Source organism: Hetaerina americana, unplaced genomic scaffold (genome assembly GCF_022747635.1).
Source record: "Hetaerina americana unplaced genomic scaffold, ioHetAmer1.1.p SCAF_485, whole genome shotgun sequence".
Classification (NCBI taxonomy): domain Eukaryota; kingdom Metazoa; phylum Arthropoda; class Insecta; order Odonata; family Calopterygidae; genus Hetaerina; species Hetaerina americana.
This window is the reverse complement of record NW_027287079.1, coordinates 114,232-126,540: the sequence shown is the minus strand read 5'-3', so window position 1 is coordinate 126,540 and position 12,309 is coordinate 114,232. Positions and strand designations below refer to the sequence as shown.

General features: G+C 36.9%; 1 protein-coding gene across 1 annotated transcript; it reads left to right on the top strand.

Annotated features, from left to right (window-relative positions):
- Positions 1-3,570: 3,570 nt before the first annotated feature.
- On the top strand, positions 3,571-6,814 carry LOC139693401 (uncharacterized). Its single transcript, XM_071591531.1, has 7 exons — positions 3,571-3,694; positions 4,317-4,407; positions 4,491-4,725; positions 4,832-5,032; positions 5,218-5,373; positions 5,546-5,600; positions 5,687-6,814. The coding sequence occupies exons 1-7, from the start codon at positions 3,652-3,654 to the stop codon at positions 5,746-5,748; spliced, it is 843 nt and encodes a 280-aa protein (XP_071447632.1). The 5' UTR covers positions 3,571-3,651; the 3' UTR covers positions 5,749-6,814.
- Positions 6,815-12,309: the final 5,495 nt, after the last annotated feature.

Genomic DNA, 12,309 nt, shown 5'->3' with positions numbered 1-12,309 from the left:
TCCAAAGCGCAAATGATCACCCAAGTTGAAATAAGATAATATTTTAATGTGCATCTAAGATAATTGGTAAGAACAATTAAGGGCTAAAACATACATAAGAATCCCTTCACTCGTTCACACATGGCCTTCAAAAGCATATGCTATAATAAATATTCTTATCTGATGAATAATGATACCTGAAATCCTATGGACACAATATCGATGATAAATATAGCATCGTATTGACCAAAATAAGACATAGAACTGCCGAATGCAGCTTATGTCGAATTTTGAACTTAAACTAATCTTAACAAGCACTCGAGATGCATAAAAGCATTATATTATTTCGCCATAAAGACTAACCAAAGTAATATTAAGAAAAAGAAATTAATTACTTGTACAATTTCTCATTTTTTAAAGCATCATTTGCAGTATTGGTTAGGCATAATAGCCATTTGTTAGTGGATTAGTACTCAACAACTAGCCAATTAAATTTACCTCCAATACATGAAATCCAACTAAAGTTTTCGCAAAATCAAAAAATCTGCGAGTAACTGAGTGTTTGATACAGTCTACCGTGACGAAGGATAACAAATAAAATCCATAAGAGTTGTGTAAAATGTAGAAAGGAAGTTTCGGAAAAAAGGCGACTCCTTATCATTTTCAATTAACTAAAAAAATATCCTTCGTCATCTAGGAGGGATTTAGTCGGTATGACTGAAATCCAAAACCCGCAGTGCATGGGATCAGTTGACTAGACTGTAGTAGTGAAATAAGAAAAAGCTCCTTATAATGACTGGTCACAATGACATTTAGAATTCCCCTACCCAAAGACAATTCATGGATACGTATAATATAGAGTTTAAGAAGACACAGCGTAATGCCAATAACAAAACTAGATGTAGAAAAATGTTAGTGTAAATTAACCAGAATGAATGGCCCACTAATAGCGAAGAGCCTAAAATACTCGTATTTGTAAAATCAGTTCGTTTTTCCCATCTACGAGTATTTCATGTACTCATTCGAGTGATCCATCTCTCGAAGCTACACGCCGATTAAGTACTCCTTGAAGCGTGCACGAACACTGTTATAATTAAATTAGGTGAATAAATATTTTGGCACTTGGCTATATTCTACGGGAAAGTTTTCTGTCACATATAAAATTGTTTCTAGAGGACTTGCATTTGACCCGCAATTGACCCGCGCCTTTGACAAACAGGCCGCTGATGTTTCATCATTCTTATGCTTCCTCTCCTCCATCCACGTCCGGTGTCCTCTAGCACACCCCCCGCCACGCGCCCCTCATGGTACGTATCATGCAGGGCGGGATGCACACGTAGTCCCCTCCTCCCCCCCTCTCCACCCCCCTCTCGCATTTTCCAACGTCGTCTGGACTTTCGTTACCCCTCCTCTTCACCCCCCTCCCCTATCACCTCCTCCTGCACATTCTCTCCAGGGAGTACACCCACCTCCTTTCTCCTCCCCCCGCCCGAGAGACCTCCCGAGCACTCTCCCTCCCCACCCGCTCGCTTAACCCTCGCTCACAACTCTCACCAGCCCCCGAATCCCTCTACCAAGATCCGACAGTCCCATTCCCGTCGCCGGATGATTTTGTTCCCCGTGGCAGACAGCGTCGCTGAGCCCGAAAACTAAAACTCTATACACCCCTTCTTCCATCCAGAAGATCTTAAACCGCCATCCCTCCCGCCCCCCCCTATCTACTCCCTGTTCCCTTCCCCTTTTCACGACCCCAGACCTGCCTCCCCGACTACACTGTCGGGGTACACTGTCTATCCACACCCTCTTGTCTCAATTAAGATATTCACGTGTAGGGTGGGGAGACGAAGGGGCGGGGGATCAGGAGGGACCAGGGTCCGATTTTTTTTTGCGCACGTCTCAACATCGCGCGCGGAGGGTTGGAACGAAAAAAAAATATACCGAAATTCCGCCGCCTCTGCGCAGAGAAGCAAAAATGGCAGACACAATTTCATTCATCAATACTTTGGATGGATACGGAAAAACCCAAGGAGCGAAAAAAATTATCGGGAAAAAAGCGAGGCAAACGGGCATCTCAAATTTTCGTGTCCTCTATTTAAATGCAGACGATTCCTTAAGAAACGACTTTCTTCTCATATTCTGGGTCGTGTTTATCAATATTTCCTACCGTTGTTAGGGGAAAAGGGAAATAAATTTCCAGAAATTTTTCATCTCGCAATAACCTTAGTATTATTGTGCTAACACTTCTTTGTGCTGACTTAAAGTTTATGAAATAGTTAACATATATTCGTAGACGACAGTCAAATTATGCCATAAATAAATAAGGAAATTAATTTACGAAAAAAATGTCATGAAAATTTTAGTTAAACCAGATGATACAATTAAAAACATGTAAAGAGAAAACGCCGAATATTTTTTCGAGTCGAGACTTTTAATTCATATATATATATATATATATATATATATATATATATATATATATATATATATATATATATATATATATATATTTAGTGATGAATACTCATTAAAAGCAACATGGAACAAATAAACATTTTGATTTCCAAGATATTTGTATTTTAAAGGAAATTGGCATTCGATTTCATTCGTAGCGTGACTTTGGACTCGTTTTCTCCTCAATTAACCTCACTTAATCCACTGGCTGACTAGGCGCAAAAATTGAGGCCCAACGTCTAGGACTGTAGTTCTGAATGCATGTACTTCGCGTGAAAGCAGGTCAGGGTAAACCTTTCGGCGACGATATCCTTTTGGTCACTTAGCTGCCACCTCGTGGTCATTTATGATACTATATGGAAGTAGCCGTTTCACTCTAAGTAACAAAATAGTCTTAATAGATGGCAGCACAATGCGCAATAACGTCTGCAGCTGAACGATCATTTGAGGCCGGCAATTTGCAAATTATCTCCTCTTAACAAGTATTTTACTATTCCCATTACAAAGTGATGTTCATGCAGCGCATAATTTTATTTGTTTTCAATAATATAAGAATTTCCTTCAATATTCGTATTTCGATAGCTTTTCGGTCATAAAATTAATAAGATCATGAATTACAGTCATGACTACCTGCCGAATTTGGAGATACATTATTCTTCAAATGTCATAGACAATTTTCACCTAATATCACGAAACAAGCAAAATAAAAGAAGTGAGCCCTTAAATAATGTAAGGTTTCTTTCTTAAATATGACAATATCACCCTCGTAACTCACTGTAGGCTACGGCCCATGTGTAAATACACGGAAAATATAAAAACAAAACCACACACACCCACTATTTATTTCGTGAACAAATGAATGAATTCGCCAGAGCTTCGATAGTGTTAGTAGGTTCGTCATTCCATTTGCTCAATAAAAATCATCTTTGTTAACTACCAAAATTTAATTAAGTGATTTAAAAAATTAATAACGTGAAAAATTATCATTCCACCTTGCAAACGTGTGGCTATTTTTTTCTAGGGAGTCACCTTTAAATCACCGTGAACTGACGTAAACAATTTAAAATCAATTTTCATGAAATTAAAACATCTTATTTATGTCTGAAAAAATTTTCAGTGCCATAAATTTAATTTTTACAGCTATGGAATTACTCGAATAGAGTTAAGTTCAAACGTTGGTAACTCCCCACTGGCCAATACCAGCCGTTACTACAAAGGAAGATGGCAGGTATCACGAAGGAAGATCTGCGGAGAGAAATAACCGGTAAATAGTGATTTTAATTGTTTTAAGGTATTTTGTGCGATGTAAACTATCCAAATGAGCTGTACAAATTATTTTCCATCGATTTAGCAGAAAAAACAATGTAGTTCATTAGGCATTTTCTAGTAATTCTCTGATGAAAACCGGGACTCTGATATGCTATATATTGAGTAGGATATGCGTCTTGCTTGTGTAGCCCAAATGGCTTCGGGACGCTACCGAAATGCACCCAAGCATCCTTACCTGTGAAAGTGTTATTAAAATCGTGCTCTTATTGGTAGTAATGGATTTACATGCCTAAATAAAGCTTTATTTTACCATAATTCACAAAAAAATTGCCGCTAGAATGAATAAGCGGCTTTAAATTATTTTTGTGAGGTTGTCACTTATGTCATCGTGTAAGTGCATTGGTAATGAAGAATGCTGTCGATATAATGCGTTCAACGTCACATGCATTGTATTAATAAAATTTTGAAAATGTGTTGGCCAGCGTTTAAAATTTTTAAGCTCGTGGGAAAATAATTAAACTAGGAATTTCGCCGTAATTTAAGGCTTGTGTTTTCTAGGAGTTTGCTTTTCGAGAATCAATATTTCTGACAGTTAATGCTTTTATTCATTATTTTAGCTATTTTCAAAGATGCAGACCTCACATCTATGTCTGCAAAAAAGCTTAGACAGCAATTAGAGAAAAAGCTTGATATAGACCTATCTGATAGGTAAGTTCCACTGTACGAGCATGTTATTATTTGTGTTTTGAAACTAGATACACGGCCTCTATCGTAAAAATTTATTTTGGCAGAAAAAAAGAAGTTGATGATATAATGATGGAATGCTTGCAAGAGAAAAACATGAAGAGTCCCAAAGGAGATAGCAAAAAGCGAAAGGAAGCCGATGATGATGACGAGGAAGAGGAGGAAGAAGATGAGGAGGAGGACGAGGAAGAGGAGAAGGGTAAGAGGTCAGCATCAAAGAAGAAGCCTCCTGCCAAGAAGCAAAAGAAGGGCAGCAGTGATGAAAGTGACGAGGGTTCCGATGTAAGATTTAGTAATTTTCATAAAATGTGTAACACTAACTAACTTCGGTAATATATATACGTTTATAAAACTAAGCTAATTAATTAAAATCATTGTACATTTTCAGGACAATGCCAGTGATGAAGAGTATAGTCCAGTTGGTAAGAAGGGGAAAGGTGGCGGTGGACGAAAGGGTTCCAAAGGGGGTAAGAAGAAAGCCAAGGGAAGTGACAGTGATGAAGGTTCGGATGAAGATTGGGCCAAAAGTAGGCGTGGGAGCGGTGGAGGTGGTGGTGGCAATTCCACACCTGCCAAAAAAGCTGGCCGGGTATGTGAATAATAAATTATGAATATTCAATTTAATGCAGGTGCATTTCCTAATTCTAATAAAAACTTGCATGTACGTTTTGCTCCATAATGATATCCATTAAGTAGTATTATAACGGAATACATCAACTAAATTACCATATCATTTGTTGGTGTAGAAATTGATTCATGTCGCTCATCTTTCAGGGTAAGCGTGGGGGAGGAGGTGGAGGGGGTGGTGGCTGTTACACAAGGGCATACAACCTCACACCAGAACTGGCTGCTCTTGTTGGATCAGATGCTATGGCACGCCACGAAGTAGTGAAGAAGATATGGGCTATTATAAAGACAAGGAATTTATTTGTAAGCATCAAATTAAGAAAAGATTTTACTCTTTTATCTTTGGGGGATTCTGTTAACTGTTGTGGTGCAATCCCTAAAACCATAAAAAAAATAGCAAAATTTATACTTGAAAGGTGAAACTAAGTGGTAGTGTTTGATATTGTTGACTAATGGGTTTGTTTTCTTTTCTCAGGATCCCAAAAACAAACAGTTTGCCATCTGTGATGACGAACTTCTGAAAGTATTCGGTAAGTTTATGACAGACCATTGAGCACGATTAATTTTATTCCGACAGAATATTGTTTTGATGCTTTGTATTTTCACTTTTGCTTAGGAGTTAAACGCTTCCGAACTTTTGGAATGATGAAATACCTGAAGAACCACTTCGTCGATTAAAGTAAGGCAAATGGGCACAATGGAAATAAATCACTGCCTTCCTTTGTCTACACCTACATTCTACTCTTGAGGAGAATTACGAATGCAGGAAGTTGAGGTTTAATCCTCCCATGAAAATGACCTCCTATAATTGATCCCTTAATATTTTTTCCACTAAATGTATGCTGTGTAATTGTTAAATTCTTGTCCCGTGAAGGAGTTTCAAATTCAAGAAGAAATGGCATCTGTAGTGGTGTGTCAACTTGTCTTATGATGTTGATAGTTAAATTTAGTATTTTGTTAAAGACTACTAGCTTTGTGTGAATGTATGTCATTTTTACTACTTAATTTTTTTTGCTTGTTGCTAAAGGTACACATTAATTTTATGCTGGATACTTGCTGTATTTAGATGCCATAATGTTTTGTGTGTGTGTGTTCTGTACTAGACCAGGAGCAGGCAGCTTATATTATTCTATAATTCCTGCACTGCATCATAGTTTCCAATATGAGTACTGAGACTTTTTATTACCTAATGTGTGTTATTCTTAAAGTTCAGTATTGAAATGGTCAGCAAGGACTATTTTCAACTCCATGATTCTTTAAAAAATCTCGGCTGTTTGTATTCACTTATAAACTTGACTACTTTCTACGTGTTCCTAATAGAAATTAATCTTTACTTGATTGATGATTTAATTTTATGACTGATATTTATATTTGCAAAATGAGTTTAAATTAATTTTTATGACAAAGGGGCTAATATAAGTGCGTGTGTGAAGAGAGTAGGGTCTCCAGATATTGAAAGTGACTGGTAACTTTGGGTTGCTTAACATTGTAAATCCAAAGCTATAAAATGACTCTTGAATATTGTTCCCTCCAATCGACAGCTTCATTTAATTCATCAATGTTCTTCTACAAGAAAGGAATGTGTACATATGAAGTCTGCCCCTTTTTGGCAAAACATTTTTGAGTGGAAAATTCCAATTGTTTTATTACAGTTTTGTTTTGTTTTTCGAAGACTGTACTTATTTACAGATTTTGAAAGTCAACATACGTGAATGAAGCCAATAAAAATGCACCTTGTGTTAAATGTTAATTCCCTTATCTTCCCCCAAATTCCTTTTTCTTCATGCTAATATGGCTGAGGTTTTTATGCCGAAATTTCACTTTGTTGGTAAAATTTATACCGACAGGTTGCACTGTAAGCATAGCATTGTTTAAATCGCCTGATTTTAGTACTACCACCTCTACTCCAGCTTTAGTATTATTAGTGAGTATTTTTGTTAGTCCGTGTCTACCATTCACCTGGAGTTCATGAAACCAATCACTCATCCACGGGCCTGGTGAGATCAATCATGTGTGATTGCTGTCCTTGTTGCCTTCCTCTCAGCCCAAACGCATACCGTTGTGGTTGGGGAACATTGCTGGCCGATTCTCTTTTGGTCTGCGACCAGTTTTCTTTATGTGGTAATGATATATTCACCCACGCATCTTGACGCCAATGACATTTTCCAGTTTGCATTGATTTTGTGAGGCATTTCCTCATTCGGACCTGAATGAAGTAATGGAAATAATTAGTGATGCTAATTAAAGATGTAAATTTCTTTTGGGACTTGTCTGCGATGAATTTTTAAAAACATTGACTATGGGGAAAATTTGTTTGAAACCTTAAAGTAACCATACAATAATTTCAACAACTTTAAAAAAAATATAAATTGAGATCTTACCAACTGTAATGCTTTTCGTCGAAAGTCCCATTCATTCCAAGAGTAATTAGGTGAAATGTATGACTCAGTGGGATGTAGTTCTGTCTGTATTGCAGATTCTGTGCTAGAAATTCTCTTGAATGCTATCCTAGAAAATGAAACGCGATAAATACTCTGGCTTTAGATGAGTAGCAGTGTATGTTCAACTTTGGCACTTAATTCTTATGGAGCACTTACTCCTCTTCTGATGGTCCAACTTCATCATGAATTCTAAGTAGATTAGCAAGCTCTGGTCTCTTCTTTATTACTAAGCATGCCTCATAAATATAACTAGAAAGGAAAAGAACAAATATTTTGTGTCACAAAAAAGGGAGCACTAGGATAATTCTTTGCTACTGGAATGTGGTAGTTGGCAGATTTAGCTGAAGCTAACATCATTGACTTGTTAACACCCATTAGAATTGTGCAGCCTCAAGGTGAGCATGGATCATGCAGTTATGGTATTCATATATTTTGAACCTGAGATTTCATTTCACTAGAAAATGGTTGGTAGGGCATTAACTGTTTGAAAATTTCAATCTACAAAAAAGTGTGAGTCACCCACGCAATTTACTTATTGTGGGCTTGAGTATCGCTCATTTCATGGAAGGAAGATGAAAATGTTATTCATGACAGCAGCTTACTTACATGGCTGAAGCATAGCTTCTTCCCAAACCTCTCAAATTTCTATTAATATACCATAATGAGTCACCTTTGTATTAATTTTTCAAGCATTTGGTTTTGAATGCTCTGAAGGCAAATAGCTCAACTCAAAAATTTGATTGATAATAAGGCCTAATCCATGCCTTTGTGAAGTTAGTGCCAACTGACTTTAGGGCTAGCAGATTTCTTTGCCATAAGAATCCTGCCCGTTGAAAGCTAGTATGCACTGAATGAGAGGCCAGAACAATTTATCAATTCTGCTAGTTCTGCATAAAAATATTAGGTAGTTCAGAAAGACCTTACTTAGGACTTTCTTGCATAATAAATAACATTGCCCTTGGAGATGGTATAAGTAATGATAAATATGTGTTGCCTCAGGAATACAAATATGCTTAAATCTTTCTGATTTGTTTTGGTTAAAAGCAAGTTTAGGAGTGCTTGTGCATTTATAAAATTAACTGGGGATAATAGTAAAAAAATTTATATTGTCCGTAATCAGAGTAATGTTGAATTGCAATGACACAAAATATTACTTATGGTACTTAAATATGCACCAATGGATGACTTCACCTGCATAGCATACATCTCATTTTCCCATTAGATGTGTATTTTTATAATATACCGCTTGTATATCTACTTATTACTTTCCCCATCAGTTTTTTTAGAAGTGACATCAAAATGAAGTCTCCCAATACAGAAGCAGCATCACATTATTATTAATTCTATCATGACTAGTTCATGTACTTTTACTGGACCAACATTTAAATATCTGCCAATCTATTCAGTTCACGGATGGAATTTATGTTCTATTTGCCCCAAGGCCAATAATTTTTTATGTTAAAATTCAATTACCTATTAAAGTGGCATGAAAGGCTATTGGTTACAGTATTTTGTAACTGGCCTGACAGTTTCTTTTGTTTAACTTAAGGCCATTGCTAATGCTAGGATTCTCTCCATCCATCTTTGACTCCTTAAAGTCATATCTAACTTAACCATCCAACTACCCTTAATGGTACAAAGTGGGTCAGCTATTGATTGGCATTTCTATTAACCATAACTAGTTCACAGTGTTAAAACAATGGAATGTTCAACTCCAGCATGCCATTGTATGTAATGCCTCTCAAGTGCAGGAGTACCCAGGGGGCCACTAGGAGGATCTGGTGAGAAATTTAGCTACAAAGTGGGACTACGCATATGAAATGAAGAGCATATATGGTGCAACTCTAGTTGCTGCTGACCACTATGACTTAAGATAGAAGTAATGTGCGCTGAAACAAGGTCCCCAGAGATCCTTTTAAGTATATGTGTATTATTCATGAATTCAGTTCAAGGTATTCTTACTGTTTGAAGGTAGTTTTTCCCAGGAAGTCCCTGATAACCATTTACTTCAAGTGTCAACAGAACTTGCTCTTGTTTGTCGTGCATTATTTCCTTCCTCTACACCACTTACCCTACATACTCCCTTCTGTCACAGCCTTCATCATCTCACCGCCTATCAATATTTCCTCCATCCACTTTCTTTGCCTAAACAAGTATCAGATTTACCTTCATAACTCTTTTTGTCCATCCTATTTAGAACTTTGGCAATTGTCTGCTTTGTCCAACTTATTATCCATTATTCACCACACCCAATCTCAAAAGCTCACATATGTGAATGGTTAGTAGTGTACTGTTTAGGGTAGTTTTTGGATGGACACAAACGTAAACATTTCTGAGCCTTGCTCAAAAGACAACCTGGCCTAACACTACAATAAAACCTTCCATTTTATGTGGATTCTATTCCTTTTCATTCCATCCAACATGCCTATCCTTTTCCTCCCCCTCCCTCGTTTGCTTAACATTCTGTCCTCCATCACTGTCTTCCACACTACATTACCAATTATAATATTCTGTATCCACCTTTCTCCCAGCAATCCTCTCTCCTCCACTGCCATGCCTTGTACTTCATGGTTTGTTTTCCTTTCCATTTTACTTTTTCCATCCTTTTCCACACTCAGATCTCAAAAGCCTCCAATCGACACCTATTATCTTGCTTTAATAACCTAGTTTTCATTCCTAACCATACAATTAGCATCACATAAAAAAGACTGCATACAGGGCCCCATGAATGTTAATTATGGTCCTGTATTGAGGTATGTGCCAATAGAGATTATTTCTTAATCTGATTTTATCTCAAACTAGTCCTGTTACAGGCAAAAGTAATTTGAAGGGTCCCAGCCATTTTAATAATTGCGGTCATGTTACACAAAGCAAAACCTTTTTTAGAACAATCGAATATGGGGTTTGGCCCTAAATTCAACCTTGCTGGACCTCCATACAAATGTTTGCACATTCTTCAGGAACTTAGATAAATATGGAACCTTAAAATTGTCTAGTTTGTCACCATGCTCTCCAAATATGTCTCTTTTGATAGGAAAACATTCTATGCAAAGCACATTTTCATTTACATAGTGGGTACACAAGAATTATACCCAGATGAAAAAATCAGTCATTCAAACCTATCTGGATGCTTTCATCACAACCTATCTACAACAAGTACTTGGGATACAATCAAATATTCTTACCAGCTGACTAAAATTAAGATGCTACCATTAAAGTTTCCAGTTTCATTCACCACAAATTTATAATTTTAAAATCTGGTATTGCTTTGAAATTAATCCTTAGGCTTCCAGCCTTATTAATTCCCAGAAGCAGCATGGATCCTTCATCAGGTATTGCTTCATTTTCAACGGTTGGAAACTGTACTTTTGCTTTAACATGCTTTGGTTCCGGCAGGAAAAAAGGATTTCTTCCTTGTGTGTATTTTGAAAATTATATTTCTCTTTACTCCTTTTAATTGCCTATACAGTTTTGGATTAAAATTAATCCTTCAGGATTAAAGAGATCTGAACCCAAATAAACATATATACTAAATTTAGTCGTGTGTTGTATTCCTTAAGACATGCTGGTTTACTCAGCCTTATTAATAACCGATAAATGTTTCAGTTTGCAACAATTGTAGCCCAATATTACTTGTATGCAAGCATGAAATTGGGCTGTAATTGTCTGTTTCCAGCCTTCCCTCTTGTATGACCTCACCGTCTCTACTTCACTCATGTGACAATCCTAGTGAACAGAGCATTTCCAGCTACATTTTTTTCTGGACATAATCTGTATGAATAAGATTGGATCTTAATATTGTAAGCACAAAGCATTTTACCTTTCATCATAAATGCCGTTTACCGAAACGCTTTCATAAAATAAGTCTGCTAGCACCGAATGTGATAAACATGGATTGCATCGTGGTGCCACGATAGAAAGGATTGAGGGATAAGGGAAGGCCAAATGCAGCACTCTTCATGTCTTCATTAGCTACAGGGATTACTGGGTTTCCATCCTAAAATATTTTTGGTGGGCTGTTTGGATACAGTCAGTTGAGGCAAGCATGGGAATACGGTATCAAATACCATTCTATCAATTGGACTGAAATAACCATCCTTAATCATTTGCCACTGGAAGCTGCCTTGCTTGTATCCATTTCTCTACCATGGTCGGTATTTCAAATTCTTCTCTTAGATAACTTGAGTCAACTTTGGAGTGTGAGAATTTGCATGCATTGAAAAAGTGTGCTATCATAAAAGCTATTTTGATAGGGAAAATTGATCAATAAGCACATTGAAACATAAAGAAAATATTAATGAGAACTACCAACTGTGACATTATGCCTGCAGTTCAACTTGAATTACCAAGCCTTTCTAATGTGTCAGATGACTCCTACCAATGCTGCCATGATAAATGCACAGCATTCAAGTCAATAGATAATGTCAGAAAATGGAGGAACCTACAAAATTTTTCCAATAGACAGTGTATTGAACAATTATGATGTAAAAATATGATGGTAGGGTGCAGGACCATGTCATGACTTAGAGCATCATTGTACACATACAAGGTTCATATAAAATTTATCGGTTACAATTTTCTCCTGACCTGTGAATGAACTGCTGAATTCAGACTGTCGATTAAGTGTGTGCATGATCACAGATCATATTAGAATTGATAGTCCACACCATTATCACTGAAAATTTGGCGATGTGAAAGATCTGTGCTAAACTCGTCCTGAAGGTCTTGATGGATGACTGAAAGCAGATTCGAGTGTCAGCTTGCAAAGACCTTCTACAACGGCATAACAATGATTAAC

What these genes read in the sequence shown, in the direction of transcription:
- LOC139693401 (XM_071591531.1), top strand. Translation starts at nt 3,652, where the DNA reads ATGGCAGGTATCACGAAGGAAGATCTGCGGAGAGAAATAACCG. An exon ending in AAAGTGACGAGGGTTCCGAT is followed by an intron (nt 4,726 to 4,831) that starts GTAAGATTTAGT and finishes GTACATTTTCAG; the next exon opens with GACAATGCCAGTGATGAAGA. An exon ending in TAAAGACAAGGAATTTATTT is followed by an intron (nt 5,374 to 5,545) that starts GTAAGCATCAAA and finishes TTCTTTTCTCAG; the next exon opens with GATCCCAAAAACAAACAGTT.